The 27,020-nt window shown below is 36.6% G+C and overlaps 3 protein-coding genes across 3 annotated transcripts; 2 read left to right on the top strand and 1 right to left on the bottom strand.

Moving 5' to 3' along the window:
- Window positions 1–1,723: 1,723 nt before the first annotated feature.
- Window positions 1,724–11,982, bottom strand: LOC128379591 (UNC93-like protein MFSD11). Its single transcript, XM_053339275.1, has 13 exons — window positions 11,585–11,982; window positions 10,947–11,002; window positions 10,700–10,807; window positions 10,530–10,609; window positions 9,480–9,576; window positions 6,827–6,885; window positions 6,507–6,651; window positions 4,781–4,830; window positions 3,805–3,870; window positions 3,588–3,713; window positions 3,301–3,475; window positions 3,084–3,219; window positions 1,724–2,432 (listed from the first exon to the last, which is right to left on the bottom strand). The coding sequence occupies exons 1-13, from the start codon at window positions 11,672–11,674 to the stop codon at window positions 2,280–2,282; spliced, it is 1,341 nt and encodes a 446-aa protein (XP_053195250.1). The 5' UTR covers window positions 11,675–11,982; the 3' UTR covers window positions 1,724–2,279.
- A 3,387-nt stretch (window positions 11,983–15,369) lies between these two features.
- Window positions 15,370–21,570, top strand: ubfd1 (ubiquitin family domain containing 1). Its single transcript, XM_053339280.1, has 8 exons — window positions 15,370–15,420; window positions 15,516–15,642; window positions 17,372–17,653; window positions 17,753–17,961; window positions 18,055–18,120; window positions 18,293–18,398; window positions 18,496–18,578; window positions 21,148–21,570. Exons 2-8 carry the CDS (start codon window positions 15,627–15,629, stop codon window positions 21,256–21,258), a joined length of 873 nt encoding a protein of 290 aa, XP_053195255.1. The 5' UTR covers window positions 15,370–15,420; window positions 15,516–15,626; the 3' UTR covers window positions 21,259–21,570.
- A 1,398-nt stretch (window positions 21,571–22,968) lies between these two features.
- On the top strand, window positions 22,969–26,085 carry rmi2 (RecQ mediated genome instability 2). The gene is made up of 2 exons (XM_053339283.1): window positions 22,969–23,298; window positions 25,572–26,085. Exons 1-2 carry the CDS (start codon window positions 23,010–23,012, stop codon window positions 25,721–25,723), a joined length of 441 nt encoding a protein of 146 aa, XP_053195258.1. The 5' UTR covers window positions 22,969–23,009; the 3' UTR covers window positions 25,724–26,085.
- The last annotated feature ends 935 nt before the right edge of the window (window positions 26,086–27,020 follow it).

Below are 27,020 nucleotides of genomic sequence, written 5' to 3'. Positions count from 1 at the left end.
ATCAAGCCTGCTAATTAGAGCCATGAAATATACAAGGGTGTGACAAAATGAAATAGATCAGGTCTGATGTATACATCTGAGCTGCTTTTCAGGTTAAACTTGCAGCGAGCTGAAGTTGTGTTTTGGGAAATCAGAGGCTGCAAAAAGGCACACAACTTCTAACGAGGAGCAGAGGAGTTATGTGGGATTCTTTTTTTAATAAAACAGCTCCAGAGAAGGCCATTAAACTGGGGCTGGAGTTTTTTATTTTATTTTCTCTTTTTCCACTCACTTTATAAAAGATGAGTGAAGAATTTTAACAGAACAATGTAGTAACAATTTAAAACACAAGAAAGTGGCTGAAACAAGTAATTTGCTGTAAAAAAAAAAAGAGGTTTAAAGGATTTCATTTTGACTGAGATATAAATGACTGTTGTCTCTAAGTGCTTCTTAATGTGATAAACGCATTGATTAAATGAGTAGTTGATATTTGCTTCTCCTTACAACCTCTGTGGCAGTCCTGCAGATGGAAAAAGCCTCATTGTTATGAAAAAGTTGGGTTTTCTTTTAATTACATGTTAAGAATTCCAATTGAGAAATGGCATGGACTAATTGCTGATGCATTAAGCAAGCCGTGCTCAGGTAATAGACTTATCCCATTACTTACCTTACAAGGTTATCTCTCTAAACTAGTAATATGAACCCTGCCAGAATTCAATTCTGTGAGTAAATGCTGTATACTTCACTTAGACCATCAGTGCTCTGCTGTCAAGTAAGTGGCACGATTGACTTAAGATCACACAAAACTGCTTACTCTCATTATAAAGTAATCAATACTCAATTACCAGTGAAGTAATGTGGGACCTCTGGGTCTATAACCCTCTCTCTTCCACCGAGACCCTCGTCTCCTGCTCCGCTTTTGATTAATAGCCTCATGGCTCTTTGGCAAATTGTGGATAAAACCAGGAGATTTATCTTGTTTTGTGATACAAAAAAGGAAATACTGGATGTACATTGGTTAAGTTACAAGGAGTAATACACAGCATAACTTCAGATATGGAACACTTAATGATAAAAAGATCTTTTCAAGGTTTTAATCAGTAAGTTTAACCAGATTATTCCGTAAACCTGCTTCTTGAAACAAGGCCGTAGTCTATGTATGCCACACCTTTTAAAGTATTTAAATTTAAACTCTGATTAAAGAGGAACATAGAGAAACTTTCCACTTTCAGCAGGGAGATACAAAAACAGCCTTCAAGTGTCAAACTCTGAGCACTGGAGCTCAAACATCCAACTAAAGGAACAAGAGGAAAAAGATCATATTAACTGGAGGTAGACTTTAAGCAAAGATCATTCTGTTCATTCGAGGAACTTAAAATTCAATAATGGGTCAAAATCGGTGGTTGAATCAGCCAGTCGTTCTCAATTTGTCTAATTTACATGTACTTAACAAATAGTTCTCCTCAAGATGAATATTTATCTAATGATGGATTTATTCAATCATTTTTAAATGGTAATATTTCCATACTTACAGCATCCTGAAATGTACAAATACCATCTGAACTACATGTGTATTGAAGAGTGCATATAAGACAGTAGATATTTCTACTTACTAGAACAATTAAAATGCATAAAACTTTATCAAAGATGTAAACACTGACATTACAATAATATGCAAAATATACATAAAGTTAATAACAACGATTGTCAAGCGTTATTTAGTAAAGATCCACCTGGGGGAAAAAAGACTGGAGATATTCTCCATTATATTCTCTCATTACATTAAATCAAACAGTTGGTCTTTCTGACAAACTATGAACAGCTTTGAAGTGATACAACTTAAAGTTTTAGATATATAAAATATTTTCAACAAACCTGAGCTGGAAGCAATGCAGATAAGTATGAGATAAGGTGAGTGGTTATTTTTACAGTTCCACAGTAAAAACAATAATGCAGGAGTGCAGTGAAAGATGATGTTAATGATTAACTATGGTCTCTGTGTAATTTCCGGTAACAAAATAATAAAAAAGTGCAAGGTACAATTCAAGCTTTGATGCTGATACTGTAACCATGTGATACTATTGAATCATTTTAGCCAGGCAACTTGATTTCAATAGTATCAATTCAAACCATTCTGATTGTAAATGTTATTGAAATGTGTATGACTTTCAGTGCATTACTATGTAAAGAGAATTTAAAATCACCCCTCATGAAACAAAAGCTGCAGGATTCCTTTTATGAGGGCTTCGGTTACTCCCAGAAGGTGTCCGTCCCACAAAACTGACAGAGAAACATTGGTTCTAATAGTCCGGCAAATCCACAGAGAAGTTCTGCATCCTCTCCACCACGAAGAAGCAGAGTGTCCCAGTGAAGCCCAGGACGACCATCAGTAGGAGCTGCCACATCAGCAGGAGGTAACCACTGTAGAAGAACGCCACTGCTGCAAAAACAGACTGACAAGAGATAAAAGTTGTTTAAAAGATGAAGTTACTCTCGCATCACTGGGCAGCTAAGATGCCCAGCAGTGACCCCTCGACTGTAGCAAGTAACACTCAAAGTCAAAGCCAAACAGATCCCGATGACACATTTACTGTCGCTAAGGACACATTAACACCACTGAAACTCATAGTACAAAGAGCTAAGTGAGACTTACCTTTAATTCAACATGAATACGATATTACTAAAAATGTACAGAATTTCATGTTGTCTTACAATTTCATACAATCTTTACTACTTAATTCCATCTCTGTGCACACATATTCACGACAGATCTCATAAAGTAACATGTAGCAACATATATTATGTAAATGTTATTTCATATATTTTGTTCTTATACTCTACATCTAAAGTGGCTGTTATGTTCACATTTTAACATCTATAAAATATGTTAAGAAAATGCCATAATTTATAGGGTTTATTTCTTGAAACAGAAAAGGTTTGCACCACAGGGGATAGAGGAAAATAAGGGGGGATTTAGAGGTGTCTGTGGGCCTTGTTGTTTTTATTTTAATAGGGCTCCAGGTGAATTTATTTCACACTTGACAAGACAACATTTTAACCCAGCTTTGCTCGGCTCTGTCTGAGAATTGGCAACTCAGGATTACCTGGATGAATTTGAAGATGGCAAAAGCAGGCGTGCTGTGTTCTGCATAAATACAGCCTAATATGCTGTAGAGCTGTGTGTTGAAACAGCTGTCCCCAAGTCCGAGCAGGAAACTACACAGCAGGGCAATGGATACACTGAGGAAGAAAAAAAAAGTTATTAAAATACAAGTTCATCGCCTTTCCTAATGTTCACTGACCAATTATTGGAGAAGTTACCTTGGAGTTAGAAACGGGTTCTTTTGCGTGGTGGTTGTAGAGACCACAGGGGCATCGTTGGGGATGTTAAGGAAGATCAAATAGAAAGCAATGAAATGGACAACCATTCCCAGAAACACCACTGAGGTACGCCTAAAGCGATTGTTCTTACACAACAATCCAAAAAAGCCTCCACCTGGTGAAAGAGAACACCTGTATGAATGCAGCAACTTTCACAATACTCAAAATGCATCAAAAAGTGACTGTAAATGAACTGAACAAGTTCTGAAAGAGGGATGTAAACTTACCAACTATTTCTCCAATGCCTATCACAATCCCAGAGATCCCAATCAAGCCTTTAGCTGCTTCTCCAAACTGTGTAGTGGCTCCAATACACGTTCCATACACTCCACTGTAGAAAGATAGCTCCAGGCCTGGTGAAGCAGGAGGGTACACTGTAGCTGCAAGCCATCACTGGAGGCCAACATACTCACTGCATAACATTACATTCTCCATTCCACTTACCGCTGTACGCCATGCAGGGACTCAGGAGAACTATAGTTTTAGTCTTTAGAAGTTTCAGGATGGTCTCTGAAGAGGAGAGGGCACAATAGACTGATCTGAATTCCTAATAAATAAACATTATATTCATGGCACAATTACACTTCCTTTACATCTGGATTAAGCACGGATAAAAAATGCACACGTTAAGGCTCCATTTTCATCTGAAGAAATTAAAGTTGAGTGCAGGTAGAAGATGTTAAAATATTCTGTCTCAATAAGTCAAAAAGCCAAATTTGAATGCAGGCAGAAAAACATCTAAAAGATACTTTCACTCAGCCAGTTAGGGAAATTCTGATTTTTAAAAGAAGAAATCCCTCTAGGTTTGTTACTATGTGCCTTGATGCCCCCTTTTTTTGACACAAATCAGCGTTTACTTTGATAAACCCGATACCTTTAAGGCAGTCGTACACAAGTCTACAAGCACACAAGCTACGTGCAAGACAAAGAGCAATCTGATCACCTAAACAACTTGGGGCTGCGCTGAAGACAGGTGTAAGTGCAGCAGCAGCAGCAGTTTCCAGTAGACAAACAGAGATATTATCTGAAATAAACACTCGCACAGGCAGTTTCTGTGTACTCTGATGTACAAAGCAATTTTTACTTTCAAAAAATTGCCTGACTGCTTTGCTAGATTCAGACTAAGAGCAATGAAATGTGGAGTTTACATGCAGTTTGCCAAAGAACTGAGAAAGGAAAATAACCCATTTCTCCAAGTGCTTTAGTGTATTTTTTCAAAAGCTTTCATATCAACTATGAAAAAAATCTACCTTTAAGATAATGTTGATTTACATTGTATGTGCATTTTGACCTGTGTAGATTAATTCTATATGGATACATAATGAATACAGTACATTTATGTTGATGCAATGAGTAAATTAGCGGATCCAATCATGTATTTTATCAAATACATGATTGGAATTCGAACAGCAAAACTTACTGAACTCAGACTTGGCATCTTGCATGGCAGTGTTTGCTCTGTGCTTGTACCTAAACAAAAGAAAACACATTGATTAAAACGCCCACAAAGCTGAAACACATCAACAGCACATACAGTACAGCACACACAAACAAGGATATAACTTCTGTCAAGTAAAAAAACAGAGAAGTTATTTACAAATTCAGAGACTTAAAACTACAGATTACAAAAGATTCCTCAAAATCCCACCAGACTGCAAACAATGCTTTTTCAAGCTAAATGTTGTTTCCCCATAGGAATTCTTTGTTATGCTGTTGGAATTATGTGCACACTCAAACTCTGCCAATAAGCACGGATCAAATACCTACATCTAGCAGGTGTCCAGAAAACACAATCTGTTACCACGACGCAGTCAATAACATGCAGAGAGAATCTGTTTTGTCCACAATTAGCAGCCTAACGACATTGTTCTATATGATCACCTAACTGCAGTATAGTGTAGTTCTGGTCTTCACATACCCTTATGTTTGAGATTTTATTGACTGACAGTGGGATTGATTGCAGCTTTATATTATTTTTAACTCATAAAATTTTAAATACATCTGAAATAATGAGTAGGGTCGTGCCTGGAGAGATCCGAGACTGCTGTCACAATCAAAAAGTCCCATCACAGTTGCCCAAAATCTTCCCGATTGCACCCTATGCATGTATGTGAAGTGCAATGCTTAGGTTTGACTGTCAGTTTGATTTGGACCAAAGGGTATTTTTTGTGATAGACGAGAGTGTGAAGTTTAAACTCCTCCAAAGCTGTGGTGGACAATCGTCTTTCACACCTTCACGAAATCTAAGGTGAAAAAAGAGAATTCTCTGGATTGTTTGGTTAAAGCTTAAAGGTATACTATGCAGGATTTGTCGTTTGGTGTTTGCCCCTCTCTCCTGGCTCAACAAGTGAGAGAGAGAGAGAGAGAGAGAGAGAGAGAAAGCAGTGGTGGTTGAGTGAGCTAGAAAGTACATGAGGAGAGCGAGCAGCCCTGCGGAAAACAAAGCCGTTAATCAGATAAATTAAAATGTTCTTATTATTTCAAATTCTAAAGTACAGATAAACACACCCACACCTCCACACAACCTTTGAGGAAGGTGCCACATTGCTGAATTTTGTGTGAATGCAGAGCTTCATCTTGCCCTGGCCTGAGTCAAACAGACACACAGACCTGCAGCTCTTTAAACATCCATGACGCAGTGACAGAGAACAGACTGAAGCAGAGCAGAGAGACGGAGACAGTAGTGTAATCAGGTCACTATGAACTCACACTCTGTTGTTGTCTGCATGCTGTTATTGGCTGGAGGCTACACACACACTGCCTAAAGGCTGACACCCTAAAACATCCCGAATGCAGCAAAATAATAAGAAAATAATAAAGCATAGAGGGAGGCTGAGTCTCTGCAGATACATACACCACCACACACTTCTACTGGGTGATGATTATTATTATTATTTTTTTTTTAGGAAAATCCTGGATAGTATACCTTTAACATGGTCAGCTGAATGAAAGGTAATTCAATTGCTTTTTATGGTCACTCTATAATACTTGTACATGTTGTCTACTTTTTATTCATCACTTCAGATTCATACCCAGTGCACTTTTTCAATGGTTGTTCAGACCTGTTTATACTGTATATTCTGAGTGATTTTGTGACACTACAGTGAAAACGATGTAATTACAGTATCTCAAGGATATTGATTTACATCACACGGGTTGAGAGCAGGGATTGCCCTTCCTCTTCAGAGAGCATCTCCTCTTCGTCATGGCTCTTTCGCAACACCAGGAAGCTGAGTGTACCGAGTACGGAGGTGACCAACAGGAACAGGAAAATATTTTTCCTGCTGCTGTCTGAGAGGGAAAGATTAAAATAAACCGGTTAATTAAAATACACAATATATATTATCAACATTAAGCTCGAGCATATTCTGAATAACAAATCACCCGTATAATCCTCCTGATAATTTGCTTTCACCATCATAATACATTTTGCTATTATAATCATGACAGTGCATATTAACCCTACCTGATATTTCTGTTCTTCCATTCCAATCAAAATAAATGTAAAGATTGCCAAACAGCATGCTGTAAATGAGATAAATAATATGTAAATAAAATCAGTAAATGAAAATCATGACATAATTAAAAAGGCATTTTTCACACACAAAGGTCATAGCATGGCTGCTGGAGGAAATCTCAACTTACTTTCATGCTTTCAGATATCTAAATGAAATAAGTAACTTAACGCATCCCTTCCCTCATAAAACATGTTAATTAATGTTAGAAATGCATTGTCTTCTGACTGAAATAAGACTTTTTTTTGTTGACACAAGGTTTTCATGAGGAAACAGATGGAAAATTAGAGAGCTGTAAAATCTGACTGACACGCTGTTAAATTAATATGCATTGTCTAAAATCACCCCTTACTCATTATATAGAGATTCAAATTAAATATCAAAAAAAATACATTAAATCATTACATTTGAGACGCTAATCATTTTAAAATTATTATTAGATTATTTAAATAGTCACAAATTAAATCTCTGATGGATAATCCTGTTTCATGTGGACTTTAAACCCTTACGAGACATCTTAACCTTAAACTGATTTAGCATTTCAGTTCACATTCTTTGTACATTTTTACCACAATTTATATGCATCAATTAATCAATTCATTGACAAGTCACACTCTCTCTACACTATATTTATTCTCCAATATTTTATTTGAGGGACTAAATTATCTGTGTGAAATTACATATCTACTGCATACACACAGACACACACACACACACACACACATATGTATATATAGTTATCCTATGTTAGCAAACAAAAACACAAAGTAGTGCCCATGTATGCATGTACACTACCTTCTGCATCACATTAGATAGATGTACAAATTGGTGTCATGCAACACTACACCTGTCAGTGGTGCCTGAAATCTTTATTTACTGCTCACTATAGAATAAAATATGTGAGTAAATCAGTGAACAAAGCCCAATCACAGACGAGATAAATCATCCCTATAACTTTCTTTATAATCAGAGCAGAGGTGTCTGAGATTTTACACTTCTGTTAAACATTTAATTATAATGCTGGCAGAGCATTTTGTTGTACACAGCAAATTTCACGTGTATCAAACCTCTCTGGGCCTTTAAGAGTATAACATTTTGACCTTTAATTATAGTGCTCCCATTAGGACAATCAGTGTAATAATAGAAGAAAAAAAAAACACTGGAGACACAGTATTATCTGAGATGTCATCTAAGAAATCATGTTTGATACACTGAAAAGTCAGACAAGGACAGTGGACTCATTTTGGGTTGAATCAGACGCTTACTTTATAAATGCAATCTAAAATAATCTGCATTTCTGCCTCTGAGGATGCTTCTTTCAGTTTTTCAAGCTGTTTATTCGCCTTTCATGGTTAACAGTCCACTCCTGTAAAAAATGCCGTGATCTATTTCTGTCTTTAATTACATATCACCTAAACTAAAAAATGTAAATGAGCAATTAGTCAGTCCCACAGCCTCAGTGAGGAATAACAGGGGGTTATTCATAAAAGATAACTAACTGCATTCTCTGTGTTTATGCATGTGTGTGTGTGTGTGTGTGTGTGTGTGTGTGTGTGTGTGTGTGTGTGTGTGTGTGCACTTGGATGGCCATAACTGTGAGCACCAATTTGAGCTTTACACCTGTGAAATGAGGACACTTTAGGAAAGTGAGGACATTTTGGCCTTCAAAGAGCTTTTTGAGGCTTCAGACTGGGATTTAGGGTGACGGTTAGAATTAGGTTTCGGTTCAGTTTAGGATAAGACTCATGGTTAAGCACTTAGTTGTAGTGGTTAGGGTTAGGGGCTAGGGAATGCATTATTTCAATAAATGTCCTCACTAAGATAGCTATACAAACATGAGTGTGTCTGCGCGTGCGTGTGTGTGTGTGTGTGTCTGCAGGCTGTGAAGAACTGATTCATAAGTTTACTGTGGCAGGGATCAACACTGCGGAGTCAGATTAGCATTGCCCTATTGTGAGCCTTGGCGCAGATGACAGCCAATGTAATTATTATACTAATTCAATTTGCATAATTTAACAAATACAAATTAGTTGTCCAAGCCAGTGTGCAAGAGCAGAGGGCCAAATATGAGTGATGAAAAAGGCCAAAACTCACCTGCACCTGCTTCAAGCGGCTGGGGGTGTTATTGTTTTTGGAGTTTGCAAAGAAACTAATGTAACACTGACAGCTTATGACAATTTATTATGACAATTTTTTTTTTTTTTAAATAAGTATTGAGTAATATCCTGTCAAGCAAAAAACACAGAAGGGTTGGGGGTTTGCTGGCTGCTGCAATGTAATTATACTTTTGATCAACTGAGGCAGATGCATCAAACAGAAAAAACATGATGAACTGCATTGAATGTAATGATGGGAAGGAATAATACAACACAGACTATTAAATCACAATCCTGAGTTAGATAAGGCAAATTAATATGAACATTTCTGAATGTCAAATAATAAATGAATTTATTATGTAATTTTTTACTAAAGTTAAATCACCTATATATTCTATAATCATTCAAATGCAGTGTGTGTTTTTAAAGGAGACTTTTCAATGAAGTAAAGCATGGAGCTAAAGGTATCAAAGTATACTCTAACATCACTGCATCAGTAGCTGCATACCTGCACTGTAATAGAGCCCAGAACATCCCTGTGTTCCTATTGATGGTGGACGCCTCCGAGTTTTCCACCAGAAACTGTCCTTGAGCTGTCCAGAGCACTGTAGAGAAGTAAGGGAGCGGGGGAGAGAAAAAATAACCAGTCAGTTAATTGCTGCCTTTGTGAAGTGAAAAATTATCTGTTCTGTGTTGGTAAGAAACGCATCTAACCATACAGTAGCCCGAAGGCATGATAAAAATTCATCACACTGCATTAAAAACAGCCCAAATCATTTTTCTTCATTTTTTTGCTCGGTGGAGGGATGCTTTCTCAGTATTTTCACTGACATCTATAAGCAAGCTGCATACTATTTGCAGTAACAGCGCCTAACCCATTTAAGGTCTAATTTGGGATATACTGTTTGTATGCATCATCACGTCATGATAATCCCTGTATGCATGATTAAACACTATTTTGAATTTTAATACAAGAACTGAGCTTGCAAAAGGCTGCAAAAGAAAAAAAAAAACTCAACAGTAACTAGTATTTATGTGCCACAGTATCTCAGGCTAATATTAATATACTGTAACACACTCCAGTGTTGATATGCATAGCTCTGTAAATGGAATTCATGTGCCAAGCTAAAAAAAATAAAAAAAGAAACTTGCTTATTCTGAATCAAAAACACAGTTAATCCGTATTTTCTAGTTGCTGCATCATAAGTGAGAGTTGTGAGAAAAGGACAAAGGTGTGAAGAAGCAAAAGAGAGTGTTCCTTAATTACTGCAATTTGCTCTAATTACAGGAGTTTGGCCTTTGACTTGAGAATGGCTTTGTTTTTTTCACAGTTTGAACTAAAATGTTCAGTGTTGTTAAAGAATAAGTAACAACAACAACAACAATATTACTATATTCTTAGACTGCTCACCTCCCTCTAAGGATTTCTGAAAGTGCCTTTATAGTGTGCATGCTGCTGCAAACAGTTCCATTAATAGCATTAACGTTGTAGAAAAGAATTAAAGCAGTTTAATGTCTGGCTGCAGGTTAGTTAATAAATAATAAAAGAGGAACTTACTAGCTGCTCCTAGGCCGATCAGCACAGAGGTCAGGTAAAAGGCCCATGTTGAGGGGGCAATGAACACTGCAATGTAACCACTAGACAAAAAACAAGTAGATCAGTAATGAGTGTTTCAGTTTCAGCATTGTCATCTCCGTTTTGTGTGTAATTATCATCACAATGGTTACCTGTAGAGTAGGCCACTCAGAAACATAGTAATTTTGGGTCCAATTACCGCAACGACTGTTGGTGCGAGTAAATTTGAGAATGAAAAGACCCCATAGATGATTCCCAGACTGTGACAGAGGAAGAAGACAATTATATTCTCCAAGTTACACTTTAAAAGTCAAGTGTTCATTAAAATGAACAGAATATCCTTTTTTTTAAATAAAACTTGTGAATCCATCCTGAGCTGAGTGAACCTGTCTGACCTACCTGTGATATCCACTTCCAGTGAAAGTATCATTCTCCAGGCTGTTCACTACAGTTTGCTGAAATGTAAAAAAAAAAGGAAGCAGAAGAAGAAATCTCAGTGAAGCACAGGGTCAGGGACTAGACAGGATGAGTCGTAATTGTGCTCACCAGTCATTCATCCGGTTTGATAATTTCACTGACCATTGAAGAAAATGAGAAACACGAGATGCGCCTGACATACAGTCCTGATTGGCCTTGTTTGATATACTGCCTGTGTGCCCAAAACTCAACTTTGAGTTTGTTTTTGTTCTTTGGGATGAATTATAAATATATGAATATAAATGTACTAATCCATAAGAATGATCTATATATTTTGTATTGTTAAAATCCTGTTAGTGGGATTTGTGATGGTGGAAACATGATAAAGTTAGAAATATGAGAGCAGCATGGGATCATCTTTTTGAATGTGTTTTCCAGAGTTTCAGGAAATCTGTTAGGTCCATTAAAAAAAAGAAATCAGTGAACTGTCTCCTGCTCTGCATGCTCACTGAAAATAAGCGTTTGAGGGAGAAAAAAAGCGATTTGCAGAAAGCAGTGCTGGTTTTGGCTGCTGTGTAAAAAAGAACTTAAAGTGTGAAGTATAAAGTTTGTTGACTTACTTCAACGTTTCCACAGGTGGTGAAGGCGGTGAAAATAAACAGAAACCCAACACCCAAAATCACAACATTGAAAGTCCTTCTGTCTGCCATGGTGTTTTCCCTTCTAGTCACATTAACATATTCTTTTTTTTAATCTATTGCTGACTAATTTGAACTACAAAACTACAAAAGACTCCATTTCCACAAAAGTCGCGCCAGAAAAAGTTGACTTTACTGTTTAGTTACAGCTTAATGCGCCCACAGCAGCAGTGTAAGAAGAGTAAGTGGAGAAAATATGGGACACACACACACAACAAACAGTGCAGCTCTGTTATGAAGACACTTCCCTCCTATCATACCAAGTACGCATGACAACTTGTGACTTTAATTTAAAGCAATTTTTTTCCTGCGCTCTTCCTTTTCGGCTGACTCCTCCGTCATGGTTGTCGTCACCCAGTCCGGTCGTGTCCACCCGGTAACCCTAGATATGAGGGAAATATCGCGAGAGTTATCGTTTCAATCAAAGTTTTCCAAACGCAAACCAAACGCTTTTTGTGCCTGGACCATGCCTGGACCGCCTGGACCTTACCGGGGCTCTCGCGAGAGTTTCACAAATCTAAGGTTACCATCTTACAACACGGACAACCCGCTCCTGTGTCTTCTTCTTGTGCAATAGCGGTAATTTACACTCATTTAGCCTGTGCTGGCCTCCAGAGGTAACCAAGAGGAATATTCTCCCATGACAGAAAAGTCCTTTTGACACTTATCTGACAACTTTAAATGTCTTATACAGTGCACAGGGCTGGGAAGGTTACTTTGGAAATGTAATAGCTTAAAGATTACTAGTTACTCTATTTAAAATGCAATAAGTAATGCAACCATTTCAATTAGTTTATCAAAGTAATGTAACTCATTACATTTGATTACTTTTTTATAACTTTTCTAATTTTCTAGCAAATGTTTTCAACCAAAATCTAAGTTCAGGTGTTTTTCATGGATACTGACATGATGTATAAGGGATATAATTTGTTATAAAGCAAGATGTATCTCTCATTTGAAAATGTATTCATTAGTTCATGTAGATTTGTGAATATAAAATAAAGATATTTTATGAAACAAAATTCAAAAGTCTGACATGGGCTTAATTGGTACTGTGACACTATTTAAGCCCATGTGTACTCCAAATAAGCCCACGTCATGATTTATTTACACAATATTTGAACAAATATATTGATTTCAAATCATTTTAAAAAACAACAATATATGTATGTAGGTTCTCAGACAGGTTGTTTAGCTTTGAGCAGCAATGTGGATTGATTTCATTGGCAGACTTGTGGCGCTGCAAATTCAAACAAGAGAACCATAATAGCATCAGAATAGCATCAAACAGCTTTACTAAATTACCTTGACTGTAAATGGCAATGACATGCAAAGCAACAAAATGAATATTATTCAGCATATAGCCTATAAGCTTTTTACAGAACATATTCAGATGTAACCTCCTATGTAATCATCAACATTTTCATATGTAACAGTAATTTAATTAGGTAACTGTAACAGATTACAGTTACATTTATTTTGTAATTAAATTAGGTAATGCTGTTACATGTAACTAGTTACTCCCCAACACTGACAGTGTGTAATGTTAAGAAACTATTTCTATGACACTTTTACCAGAGTCCTCCAGTATGTAAGTACAGTTCATAGCCTCTAGACACAAGAAGGGCTGGGCAGGTATAGAAACTGAAATTGATAGATTTTCAAAGGAAAGAGGGATTAAGATCAATATGAGTGATGAATTCTCTTTTTTTTCTTGTCCTTAAAACATGTGAACAGTCAGTGTTGTCATCTGTAGTGTTTTTTTTTAATTAAGTTTATTTTAATCTTATTTATTAAGTGATAATTAGAAGAAACTTCATGACCAACCTCAAATAACCCATTAAAAAACTATAATTATAATCCCGTGCTACGTTCCCACATGATTAGGAGAATCGTGATCATGAGGGATAGAGTAGGAAAAGCATGCCAGAGTTAAAGTAAATAAGCTGTATTGTAAAGCAGTATGCTAAGAGAATTAAAGATCATTTGTTTCCAAGTGATCTAAGAGAATAAATTAATGTTATAAGAGTGCCTCAAGTAACTCATCTGAAATAGTACATGTTGTATAAGATCCTTGCACACATTTCAGAACACAGTTACTAAAGAAAATGAATTAAGTATAATTACTTATTATTAATGCTTTTGAGATATTACTGTCAGATGTGTGATTATACGCAGACTATATATGTGCAACATTTATGAGTTATCATTTTTATTAGAATAGCATGAGCAGTCACATCTGAAAGTATACTGAGTTATCAACTAAGATGTTATGATAGTGTTTGGTTTAATGCATTTTAAACTAATGGATCCTCAACTTTCAAATCAATATGATCAAATGTATGCCTTACAAAGAAAGTTTGGATTCAAAATTCTATGAATTTCAATAATTGGACTCAAAATATTGTTAATATTTTAATTGCTATTATTTTACCTCTGAAAATGTTTTACCTTACCTTGTACCTTGGATATTATATAATTTGCATATATACAAAGTTTAGGGGAAAATACATTTTTTTCAAGATGTTTCGAATCCTGACTTTGCTTACACCAATTTGATTTGATGGCCTATAGGAAATGTGTTGCCGTGGTCAATTTTCCAGTTGATTTTCTCATACATACTACATACCATGCATCATACATACCTACCATTTACTACATTAGTACTAGAAGAAACAGACACTTTTTTCTACATTTTCAATTAGATTCAGAGGTCCTTTCTGTTGGAGCAGATTACCAGCCCATATAAGAAATTCCACCAGGCTAAAATAATTTATTTAAGAAATTAATCATACTCTTCTTTCTGGATCAATTAAGTTATGGAGCATCATAACTGCTCTCACTATTCTACACATCAGTAAATTGTCAAATTTTTGTTGACACCTTTAGTATTTTTTTGTTTAGCTTTTGTATGTATTTGTATGTATGATTTCATAGAATTGAAAACAGCAATAGGCTATATGTATTTAGTAACATGTTAAATATATAAAAAATGAGGAAAAAAACATCCTCCTGAGCAAAATCTTAAAGGTCTGACTTCAGATGTACCCCCCTTTGTAATCATCAACATTTCCTGAAGTGACTGTGATTTAATCACACATTGTTTCTCAGTGTGTAAATGTAACGGATTACAGTTACGTATATTTTGTACATGTTACTAGTTACTCCCCAACATTGGTTTATTAGGCTATTATTGTTTTCTTTTTCCTAATCTGGAAAAAATCTGCATGTTACTTTTTTTAATGATGTAATTGTTTCCTGTATGTGCAATAAATAAACAAACGTAAACATTATAAACATTTCATGAAATCCAATAGTTGGCGGTAATGTATCATTTTAAATCCCAAACGTCATGAAATATAAAAGAAGAAGAAACCTTAACCAATAGCCATTGGGTAAAGTGCCACCTCTCGGTGTCTGCATCTGCTTCTGCTGACACAACTTCAAAGACGCGTTGCCAGATGAGAGAACTATCTCCCGATCACTTCCGCCTTTGCTAAAAACCCCGTATGCAGCAAGCTCTAATAGCTCGTATTTTCAACTATTCGAATCAAAATCAAATAAGTGGGACGTATAATAAGTTTTATACATCGCTTATTTAATTAAAAGTCAAACATATTGGGTGTATAATTCCGTTTTTAACCAGAATTTGTCAAAAACAACTTTATTTTTTCCAGTAATGTCCCTGTACGCATGCGCATTTCCACTCTGCCTACCCGTCCAGTAACTGAAACAACAAACGTGTTAACGCCGTGACGGTAAGTGGAGCTGTTAGCTAGCTGTTTTTACGTAATGTAATTTTAGAAAAAGATGTACTAATTTTGTCTTGTTTTTTTTCTGTTGTCACACGAAGATGAGCACGACATAAGTTGTAGTTGTGACTTCTTGCTTCCTGAATATCAGCGCTCATCCTGCTCGCTGTAAACTCTTTGCCACAACCTACAACAGATTGTACACAATCATCATGGCGACCCAGGATGGTGGGTACAGAGAAAATATACCAATATTTCCTTCATATATGTACATTCAGCCTGAACATTGTTAATGAAATAACGCGCGTTTCTAATTGATATGTTTTTATATGATGCTATCCATGCAGTGTACTGTAAATTCACGTCTGTTAGTTACGTTTATTACCTAAAAATGTTCATCAGTGTTGTATAGCTAGCTCACGTTACCGCTTGCTAACGTCAGTGAAATGTGGATGTGCTGAGGTCTATAGCTGAGGTTAATGTTAACCACAATTTAGTTTGAATTGGTGAGCTGTGGCAGATTAAAGTCTAACCAAATATGATGAAGTTGTGAATGGCAGCGACGACACTGCCATCATACAGTACGTTAAATGATGCTAGTTTTATAAGGCCAATATCATATTATAAGATCTAGTGTGACACATTTTTTTGTAGGAAAACCGTCTCTGTTTTAGCTCGCTGTTTATTCTATTTGTTAGATCATCTAACACACAAGTAAGCCTTACTGTTAACTTTTCAAGATTAATGGTTAAACGAGCTCCAAAAGACCAGAGAGAGAGAGAGAGAGAGAGAGGGAGCACTAAAGCGAAACTAGACTTAGTCACACACGTTTTTACTGTTAATTAACACTATATTCCCATACATTACCTACTGTGTGGAGATGTGCATCATAAAACATGTCCAAATACATTTTTAGTTTTTTAAAGGAGAGCCATAATAATTTAATCAAGAACCAGCTAACCTACAAATGGTTGAATGATCTAAAATATATAAATGTGGTAGACCTTAAATAAGTATAATCATCAAATAAGATCAGAAATAATAATAATAATAATAAACCTGAAAGTATCCAAATATTTTAAATTAGAGAAAGCCTGTATGTTTGAAAGAAAAAAAGAAAGAAAGAAAGAGTTGAGCTGGGTTTCCCCCAGGAACTATTTTAGCAGAGGTGATAAGCCACTAAGGTTGCGACTCCTCTGACACGCCTTGTCTTGTGAGCAGTTTAGTAGATAGTGACTTAATCAATAGCCACACTCATTGAATAGCATTTGATGTGTGACATAGAGAATTCTGCTCTTTAGTTCATAACAGTGGTGTCATTTTTATAAAGTTAGTGGATGTGGTCTTAATTTCAGGCAAAGCTAAGAAATACTGAATATTGTTGTATTTCAGTTAAAGTGTTTAAATATATAGAAAAGTTAAAGTGAAGAACTTAAAACCTGTAACACACTTGGTAAGTTTAAAATGTTTGTAATAAATAAATAAAATAATTGTAATAATTTATATTCACATTTCTGCCTGCTGTTACTTTTCTCAATACACAGCCAAATAAGTTGTGTATTGAGAGAGGTGTAACAAGCTGTAGCTTCAGCCTGCACCGTTGCTGTCTATAGAAAATCTTTAACGTTGAATTTTTCTGTTTTCTGCTGTGCGGTTTTGTTTTGAGATTATTTCCCCTTGTGTTTTTTGCTGCATTTTACAAGAATACTAAAATACATTTTGTTGTGAATGAAAATGAAATGTAACTTAACTGAGCTGTGTTTCATTGCGTTAACTACATAAGAAGACAGATAAATTAATTAACACAGATAGCAGCATCTTTTGTATTGCATATTTAATTGCAGTTGTTGCACTCTTGACTTTCAGAATATTTACATCAGTGTGGAAAAATGTGTGATATACTATTTTGTCAATTTTATATAATGAATCTAAATCTAAAGTTTTTATGCTCTTACAGGAAGTGAGGAAGTTATAATGGAAACCGAGGCAAAGTCAAAAGAAGCTGAAGCTGAAGCTGAAGCTGAACTCGGTGAATGTGCTGAAAAAGGTGAAGCAGAAGCTCTGTCAGATGCGGGAAACGCCACAACTCAGGACTCTAGTATTAGCAATGGAGACAACATAGATGAAAAGCAGGAGATGGTCGACTTGAAGATTATCTGGAACAAGATAAAATATGATCTGAAAATTCCTGTTGATAGCACCGGAGCCAAACTAAAAGAGAGCATCCATTCTCTCACTGGTAAGAAGTCATACTAGTTCAGACTAAATATCGTTGTGAGTGTTTAGACTGATTGTCAAAGACTAGTAATGTTATTACTGTTCTCCTTCATCTTATTAGGTCTTCCACCTGCAATGCAGAAAGTGATGTACAAAGGATTGCTTCCAGAGGACAAGACGCTACGTGAAATAAAGATTACAAATGGTGCAAAAATAATGGTGGTAGGATCTACAATAAATGATGTATTAGCTGTGAATACACCCAAAGAGGTCATTCAGCAGGAAGTAAAAGCCGAAGAAAACAAGAAAGAGCCTTTATGCAGGCAAAAGGTAAGATTTATTACATGCATGCACAACATAATAAAATATTTATGGTTAGGGTTTTGATTTTTTAAAAACTTTATATAACCTCCATTGTTGCAGCAACACAGGAAAGTTTTGGACAAAGGTAAACCAGATGATGTAATGCCAGCTGTTAAAGGAACAAAGGTGAGCACACAAAGTTTTGAATGGTAAAGCTAAAGCAGTTCAATGCTGCTGATGCAGATGTGTGTGTGTGTGTATGTGTATATATATAATGTATATATGTATGTGTGTATATATGTATGTATATGTAATTTTAATACCAGACAAAGTGACTAACTGCTTTATCCCACTACAGGAACGATTACCAACAGTGCCTTTATCCGGGATGTATAACAAGTCCGGAGGAAAAGTTAGACTCACATTCAAACTGGAGCAAGATCAGTTGTGGATTGGAACAAAGGGTGAGATCATTGCTCTTGGCCTCATTTGCCAAGTTCAGTACAACATCAAGTTACTGCTAATAACTTTTTCCTTATCTTTGTCTATTCTCCCTCACAGAGAGAACGGAGAAAGTCCCAATGGGCTCCATTAAAAACGTAGTGTCTGAACCCATTGAAGGCCATGAGGACTATAGCATGATGGTAACTGTTCTTGCTTCTACCTGCATGTCAGACTTAGGTTTATGAAAATGCCAAATGCTCAGAGGCCAAAACCATTCACATTATAGTAGTGTATAAAATATCAGAGGTAGATTAACCTTCATGTTTAAAGGCTGTTATTTGAAAAAAAAGGATCTCTTCTTAAGTGTCATTTAACAACATTAATATAAAGATTTCAAAGTTTAGGAGAACATAAAGCTCAGTTAACAGTTCCATCATCTGAATAACTGATGTCTTCTTAAGTTGGATGTTTTACTGAACAGGGTCAATTACCAACAATATTTTATTTCTCGTATATCTGTGCATTCTCTTCCAAACCTCGTTCAGTATCTCACTATGGGAAGCACCTTCAGGCATAACCAATCGTTGAAGCTCCAATATCACAGTGTTTGTTGGGAGACACACTAGTCATCTTGAGATACACAGGAGAGCCCGTCCCTCTTTATAAACGCCCATTGCTTCCCGCCTGTCATTCTCGATTTCCCTATAAACATCATTCACTTTTCTGTCCTGACGTCTGGATTGTTCTCCTACGCTGCTGTCAAGGTATTTATTAAACGTGGAGATCTGGTGTCAGGATTTATTTTTGTTAAGAAAGGGTTATTATCGTAGATTTAGGTGTTCTGGTGTTGTGGCCAACTTCTATCTGTTTCTGCAGCTTACAGGACAAGCTAGCATGTCAAGGTGAGCTGTGTGTCCTTTTCTGCTGTTAGCCGTTAAGGTTATTTGTAGTTAGCTATGGCAACCACCACATCCTTGAAGCAGAACGCTGGTGGCAATAAGGTTAAGGATGTCAAGTTCCGTCAACTATGTGTGGAATAACCATCTCAGGGAGAGACCCCCATCCACTCTGTATTGCAAGTGTTGTAGTTAAGCATGTGTCACCTCTGGCTCATGAGAGTCATGGACTGTAACTCAGAGACACAGTGTGCTCACTCAACCAGGAGTAAGGTCACCTCATGGGCCACCTGTTTTGGGGCATTTCTGGTGACATTTGTGCCACTGCTAGTTGGGCATCCCTACACACTTTTAGTTGGTTTTACTGACTATGTGACGGTGCCTTCACTGTCTCTCTCAGTTCTCACTGTGGGTTAACTGTGTGTAGGCTCATGAAGAGGACCTCTGGGTCGAGGTGTTAATGGCTTTGGAGCATGCAATCCAGGAGAGGGTTACATCTCCCATAGTGAAATACCCAGCAAGTGAGGCACATCACATCACTGCTCTGCTTGCATGTGGAAGAAATCAGCTTAAGAATGACAGGCGGGACACCACAGGCATTTATAGTGCTGTGTTGTGCACCTCCAGATGATTGGTCTGTCTCCTGACAGACGTCGTGTTATTGGAGCTTCCATGATTGCTCACACTGGAAAGCACTTCCCATAGTGAGATACCTCACTCGTCTATCAGAGAACTGAAGCATTAAAACCAGGAAACTAGCTAGATCATGGAAGTCATCTGATAAATATCCATCTAGTAAACTAATATCAGTATAAAGCTGTGGATTTCATGGTAGGTAGCCACAAGCACATTGAAGCAAAAACGTTCATCATGAAAATTTAAAAATGGTCCACCCAAGTTAAGAGTAAAAAGGTTGAGCTAAGTGAAAACAATAAGACTCATTTTTCAAGTGTTTGCTCCTACTTACAGCCAAGTGTAAAAGTAACTTTTAAGACCAACTCTGAAGTGATCATGTATGTTCAGAGCAGGACCATATTGTACAGTATATAAGAAACTTTACATTTTATTTGTATGAAATATTTAAATTTCCAGGAGTAATTAATGTGAATTTAACAAGCTAATACGTTCTGATGTACAAGTATAGATATTAATTAATCGAAATTTGCAGAAGGCAAGGCATCCTGTTGTTGGTAGATGAGAATTACCAACAGTGACAAGTGCAGACAATGAAGTGATTACAAACAAAACCAATGCAACATTTGTCCTTGCTTTGTACCTCTGATGAATGCCAAAAAATAGAAATAGGAGTGTAATATTTCTAAAATTAAATCTCAGAGCCAGTCACTCAATTGAAACTTGTTCCTGCATTTGTGCAGAGTTGAAATCTATGAGTAATAGATTGGAGAAGAGATAAGGATGATTTAAAATGGCAATGGGCAGGCAATTTTTCTTCTGAAACTGTAAGATAGTTATCATCGATATTGGTGATTGACCTTGTTTAATTGACACTTAAACCAGGTTAAAAGGATGGACAGTCAAGATAAACTGAACAGGAAATCACTTTAATTTGTGCATTGCAGAACATCTATGGCAGTGATTCAGTGGGCTGTAATATACTGCAAAAGGCATTTGTTTTTTTTACATTGAAAGGTCTTATTATAGCCAGTTTATTACACATATACCTACAGTAACTATCAGGCCTATTGAATATTGATTTCATTCACTTCATTTATTCATTTTCATAATTCATTCTCATTTTAAATGGTTTAATCAAATGTAATGTGTATGTTATGTAATATATGGGATGTCCTGTGTTATGATTTGCTGTTAAAAATGTACTACCCTTTTTTGGGTTTCTTTCCACCTATTTTAGGCTTTTCAGTTGGGTCCAACAGAAGCTTCTCAATATTGGGTCTACTGGGTGCCTGCACAGTTTGTTGATGCAATCAAAGACACAGTCCTTGGAAAATGGCAGTATTTCTAATGTGCCTCTTTTTTTTGACAATGATGAACTGAGAATGAAAGGTGGAGCCAATGAAAAAAGAAACTGGAGTCAACAGTGAGGCTAAAAGAACTAATTGGGATGTATTCGAAAGAAACGGACGGATACCTGTGGACTAATCATATTCTTCTTAGGTTAAAAGTGCACTATGTGGCAGCATAACATTTCTCAGCCCTGTTGATCATTCAAGGCTTTCAGCAAATCCAAGGGAAAACAATGAAACAATTGTACAGAAATTGCTAACACTTTTCTTCAGTTATTCTTAAAGAAATAAAACTTATTTAATGAAATGAATGAACTAGAGCATTGTTGTTTGTCCTGTTGTTGTCTGTGTTGAGTGTGAAAGTCATCCAAACTTTCTCTACACTTGTTTTTGATCCAGTTTGTGTGGAACCAAAGTTTTACACATCATGACACTGCAGTTTCTCATAGTTCCTCTTTGCTTTGGGACTGTGAGAGAGCAGCCGTTTTCAGGTGCGACCACAAATTGTGAATTAGACTGATGTCTGACTTGGCCATTAAAGTCATTCCTTTCCAGTTTTGGTTTATGTTTTGGGTTGTTGCCTTGATTTAAAAATGGTTAGGATTTCTCTGTACTTATCTTAACAAGTCTTCTCTGCTGCTATGTGTAGCGTTTAGCTTATATTAAATATACAGTAACTCTCAATATGAGGACCATAAAACTTTGTTCCACTTTGTTTCAGTGTGTCTCGTGTGTTGTGGCAAACAGTTGCCTATATGCTTGTTGAACAGGATCCCTATGAATGGAGGAAATAAAGCTGGGTGTAGGCTAGTCCTCCACACTGCCTTATTTCTCTAACAACTCATTGATTACGTAAAAAGTGATAAAAGTCTATATGTAGATTATTCATGGCTAGAATTGCATTACATACCGTGTTAAATATGATGAATATATTGTTGTGTATCTTAAAAACAAAAAAATGTAGTTAATAGGAAGGTTTCTAAATTACTAGTACATTATGCATGATAATTTTGTAGCTGTTTTAGTGTTTTTCATGACTTCATTAAATGGAACGAGTGCTCAATTTTCTTACCACTTTTTCAGCATCAGTATAATTTTCAGCTTACACTCCTAAGACTTATGATGTAGGTATAATACAATACAGTTAACTATTTTTTCTGTTCCTAAACACATGGACTTTGTGTCTTTGAGGGGGAAAATGTTGCTTGGACTCGAATCATCATTATTTCACACCCTCCATTGTAGCAAAACAAGTTTATTAAACTCTTAATGCCATTTAACTTTTATATTCTAGCTTGTATAGAAAAGGTCCAATATCCCTATAATGAATGAACAAAAATAGCCCCCATGGCCTGTATTTACTCTTTTAATGCTGTACAGCGAATACAAACTCACAATTAAACTGAGTGTGTCACTTCCAGGGCTTTCTTTTATACAGTGTATGGCTTAATGCTGTTACTGTTTTTCCTAGGACGGCGAAGTCATGGCCCGCCTACTCTGCCTCTGATTGGCTAGTACTCGTTGCATTCGTTGGTTGGATTGGTTTGACTTTGGTTGAGAATATCAGATAAGCCAATCAGAGGCTGCGAAGGGCGGGTCGTGACTTTGCATATTAGGAAAAAGAAATATCACGGCTGGTACTGACAACTCCCGGATTTCCGGTTTTAGGATTGTTGTCTACGGGACGCGGGAAGTGTAAACGGACGACGTAAAGCGTGGGCCATCGTTAAACGGACAGCAGCAGCCGGTAATGTACAAAACAGAGAAAACATCCGTAGACAGAAAACGCCCACCGCCCGTTAAGGTCCTCTCGGGTCAGCTGAGGACGGCAGAGAGCCGGGGCGCAGCTGACAGCGGGGAGGGATGTGTCATCAGGCTGGGCAAGGGTCGATCCCTGCCGGTGTCAATGGTGTGGATGCAGGGGACTATCCTGGAGGTCCAGTCAGACCGGAACACCGTGCTGCTGATGGATGAGACGGGGACCTTTGCTGTCCAGGGGGTTAACAACATCCCCAAAGGAAAACCATGTCTGTCTCAAGGTAAATAAACCAGGCCTAGGTCTCTGCTTAGATGCACGAGTGACTGGACCCTATACACTCTTCCTTAAGTGCCACTTTAGTCATTTTGGAAAAGAATAATCATTTGTATTATATTTTGGTCCACATAAGAATGATTTCATGTTTGAAATATGTTTCACTTTTTAACATGTAATCTGTGTGGTCCACATTCCTGACAGTCACAGTTCATAAGAACCAAAGGGAAGCTTGGGGTAGTAATACAAAAACTAGAGTTTCTTAAAATGTATAAAGGTAAGTTAAACATTGAAATGGCATGATATCAATAACATGTTTTTTGAGGATTAGATGGAATATGAAATAACTTTTCATTACGGAGATACTGCAAGAAACAACCTCACCGGGACATTTTTGACCCACTTATGCACCTAAGTGTTAAGAAGTGATCATTTCAAGAAGTGTTTTAGACACTTTTCTACAAATAAACATATCAACTAGGTCGTGATTAAAACAAATAACTAAGTTACTTGAACCAGGACTATATCGCCTATCCTAGGGACTGCATTATATTGAAACTTATTCCTAATATTTTGCCCCATCATGAAAGGTGGATTAGGGTTAGGGTTACTTTTTTTTAGGGCTTAGAAATATTTAGATTTATACAAAGCAGCCTTATCTGCCAAAACTTTCTGAAATGTGCACACCCATATTTGCTCATTTAATTTTGTCAACCTACATGTTGTTTTGCTTTCTGCATCAAAAAACTAGTAGCCTGTATGTTCAAATGTGTAATGTTAAACAATATAACTCACACCATTTGTATATACTAGTTATCTTTAGTATAACTGAATAGAAAAAGTTGTCCCATATTACCCTAATCCACCCTATATTAAAGGAGTGGACAAAATATCAGGAACACCATTTAACACCAATGCACTCTACCACCCACTACGACCTAAATAATAGAGCCCGACCAATATATTGGTCAGCCAATATTGACCCATTACAGATATATTGGTATCAGTGAATATGTTGTTGGATAAGTGCTGGTATATTCTTTTCATTTTATTATTTTTATCTTGGCAGAATTTTATGCATATTTTAATTTTAACCCTAACACTGAAGTAATTCTATACAATTAAGTTTATTGTTAAACTGTAAAATATGATACCTTCATAACATTTTTGAATTACAAAAAAAAATGTGTTTATCTATAGATTTTGTACATATAATATTATTGGCCAATATATCAATATCCAATTGTTTTTCTCCCTAATATCGTTATCGGCATAAGCCCCAAAAATCCAGTATCAGACGGGCTCTACTCAATAGTAGTCATAAAGTAAATGAAGAATTTAGTTACTTCTCAGCCAAAGTATTTCACATGATTGTACTTGTATAACCGTTGTGACAGTAAACATCTTGAATCTTGAATATTTTATAGTGAGTGAATAAAAAGCTCTTTTGACCCAATCTAACCGACCGTAAGTAAAATTCTTAACTCTTAATTAGCTGCTTAGAGGAACACAATGGTTTCTGAGTGTTTGTAGTGTTGGAGGGTCAGAGAAAATGTGTAAAGCTTTGAAACTGGCACCTGCTGACATTTCTTAATGACAATTGTTGACATGCCTGCAGCTAGGGCTGGGCGATTATGGCAAAAAATCAAAATCACGATTAATTGAACTTTTAACCTCGATTACGATTAATGAACGATTATCTCCACCCTTGATGAACAATTATGTATTTACACAGTTTATTTTGTGATATTTTCCAGTCATTTTTCATTTTAGGTTGTAGTTTGTGGTGTTGTTGAATTATATTGTGTTGTACTGACAATATTTTGTCCACCCCGTGTATAACGATGAGGATGTACTTAATATTAGAAACACTTCTCAGTGTAACAATCACTGACTGAATCAACGCTTCTATAAAACAGTTTTTACAAAAACTTAATGTTATTTATCACAAAGCTGTTGTGTTAAATAGCTTTTGACTTAGCTAAATGAGCACCCATTAAGGCATTTTACAGCATATTAGTGTTTAGTGTCTGAATCAGGCTATAATACATCCAATCACTTATGCAATTACTGTTTGATTTACATGAAAACCAACCACATGAATCTGAAAAATGAAGTGTGGCTCAAGCAGGTACATTAAGATAAAAACTAAATAAATAATGAATACACATGAATAGTATCTTGGTCTCTGAAAAACAGCCTCATCTCCTGCTATCATCATCCTTGTTTCCTGGAATCTATTGTCACCGAACAATGGGCCACCTGCTGCTGTTTTTACAGGCAAATATGTCATGGTGATGGGTGTCATCCAGGCCATCTCCCCGGAGCCAGTCATCCGTGCAGTGAAAATGGCAGACCTCTCAGAGCTCGCCGCACTTCACAGACGGATGTGGAAACTGGAGGTGGAGGACCTGCAGCAGGTGCTGGCCTGAATACAGAGCTGTTGGTGAAAATGCTGCCTCGCTTGTGGCAGGATGACCCGCTACTGTCACACATGTTCAGCTGGGTATGCAGTTTTCATGACAACCGACAACTACCTCACAGGACTGAAGAGCAGATTGTCTTGAATGTCAAGCCTGCTAACAAGGAGTTAGGATGCAAGAGCGATGAAGACTTTGTAAATACTTCTACTGTAAAATGTGAACCGGAACATTCAGACTTTTCTATTGACCCCTACTCCAAATAGTCCTTCATAGAGCAGTCCTGGACATACAATTTGTTCATTTGAAGATCTCTCCAAACACCTTTTTAGTTTATAGCCATCTACAATATCTACTAGTAGGGCATGTGGAGAAGAAATAGAAGCTTTAAGTGTAAATTACTTTTTTAACATGTTGGATTACACCAACAGCATTATCTTTGTAATAATTTCATGGTGTTATAAAATCTTGACTAAAGACTTAGTGTTAAGTTCTTTACCAAAAATTTGAAGACTGAAATAAATACGGATGGTGATGTTTGTATTTTTCTTATTGACTACAAATCTCATGTGAGGTGCCAAACCAACAATTAATTGTTCATAATAAATTCCTGATATCTCCTATTCCTCTGTGCTGTAGATTGTAATTGTTATCCAAAAGCTATTTAAAAACATGCTAATGAGCCACATCGCTGCACTAGGTGACACGCTCCTTCACCTTGAAGGCAATGGGTGCCGTAGTTTGGTTAGAAACATCTCCAAAGACTAATAACAGTGATGAGATTGTAACTATCAGGAGAGAGGTTCCTTGTATAGTGTACACCAGCACACAGGAAGTGTTCCATTTTAGTGCTTCGCTAGTTTGTGCTACATATCACATCCTTTTGACTTTGTGCCCAACTAAAGTACAATGTCATGAGGTTGTGATTTGTAGAATAAGCTAGCAAAGCACATGTAAAGTCAAGGAACCACACTGAGTTACAATCTTAATGCAGCTGTTTCTAAACAAACAACGGTAATCATTGATGTCACTCAATGCCAGAAGTGTGGCTCATGAAGGTGTTCTTAATCATTTTTGGACAATAGACGGCACAGTAGAATAAGATCAGGCTTTAGATACAGTGTAAGCGGGATCAATTCAATGTTACCAGATTTCTTGATAACAGGAACAATGATTGAAAATTATGTCAAGGGCCATTTGAACTAAATAACAAATTGAGATTGTGATTCAAAGATCAACTACATAGCTAACATCCCTCCACAATGAAAAAGTGATGTAATATAAGTACATTTCTTCCTGTGACATGTTA

The sequence above is a fragment of the Scomber japonicus genome, chromosome 18 (assembly GCF_027409825.1).
Source record: "Scomber japonicus isolate fScoJap1 chromosome 18, fScoJap1.pri, whole genome shotgun sequence".
Lineage (NCBI taxonomy): Eukaryota > Metazoa > Chordata > Actinopteri > Scombriformes > Scombridae > Scomber > Scomber japonicus.
The sequence above is the reverse complement of the archived record's forward strand: the minus strand, read 5'-3'. Positions and strand labels throughout refer to the sequence as shown.

Bases quoted from the DNA above. Each gene is read 5' to 3' on its own strand.
- ubfd1 (XM_053339280.1), top strand. The intron at 17,654-17,752 runs GTAAGAAGTCAT...TCATCTTATTAG, and splicing joins GAGCATCCATTCTCTCACTG to GTCTTCCACCTGCAATGCAG. The intron at 18,399-18,495 runs GTGAGATCATTG...TCTCCCTCACAG, and splicing joins GTTGTGGATTGGAACAAAGG to AGAGAACGGAGAAAGTCCCA.
- LOC128379591 (XM_053339275.1), bottom strand. From the start codon at position 11,674: ATGGCAGACAGAAGGACTTTCAATGTTGTGATTTTGGGTGTTGGGTTT. The intron at 11,003-11,584 runs GTAAGTCAACAA...TTTACATTTCAG, and splicing joins CCACCTGTGGAAACGTTGAA to CAAACTGTAGTGAACAGCCT. The intron at 3,476-3,587 runs GTAAGTTTACAT...CTCTTTCACCAG, and splicing joins AGGCATTGGAGAAATAGTTG to GTGGAGGCTTTTTTGGATTG.
- rmi2 (XM_053339283.1), top strand. From the start codon at position 23,010: ATGTACAAAACAGAGAAAACATCCGTAGACAGAAAACGCCCACCGCCC. The intron at 23,299-25,571 runs GTAAATAAACCA...CTGTTTTTACAG, and splicing joins AAAACCATGTCTGTCTCAAG to GCAAATATGTCATGGTGATG.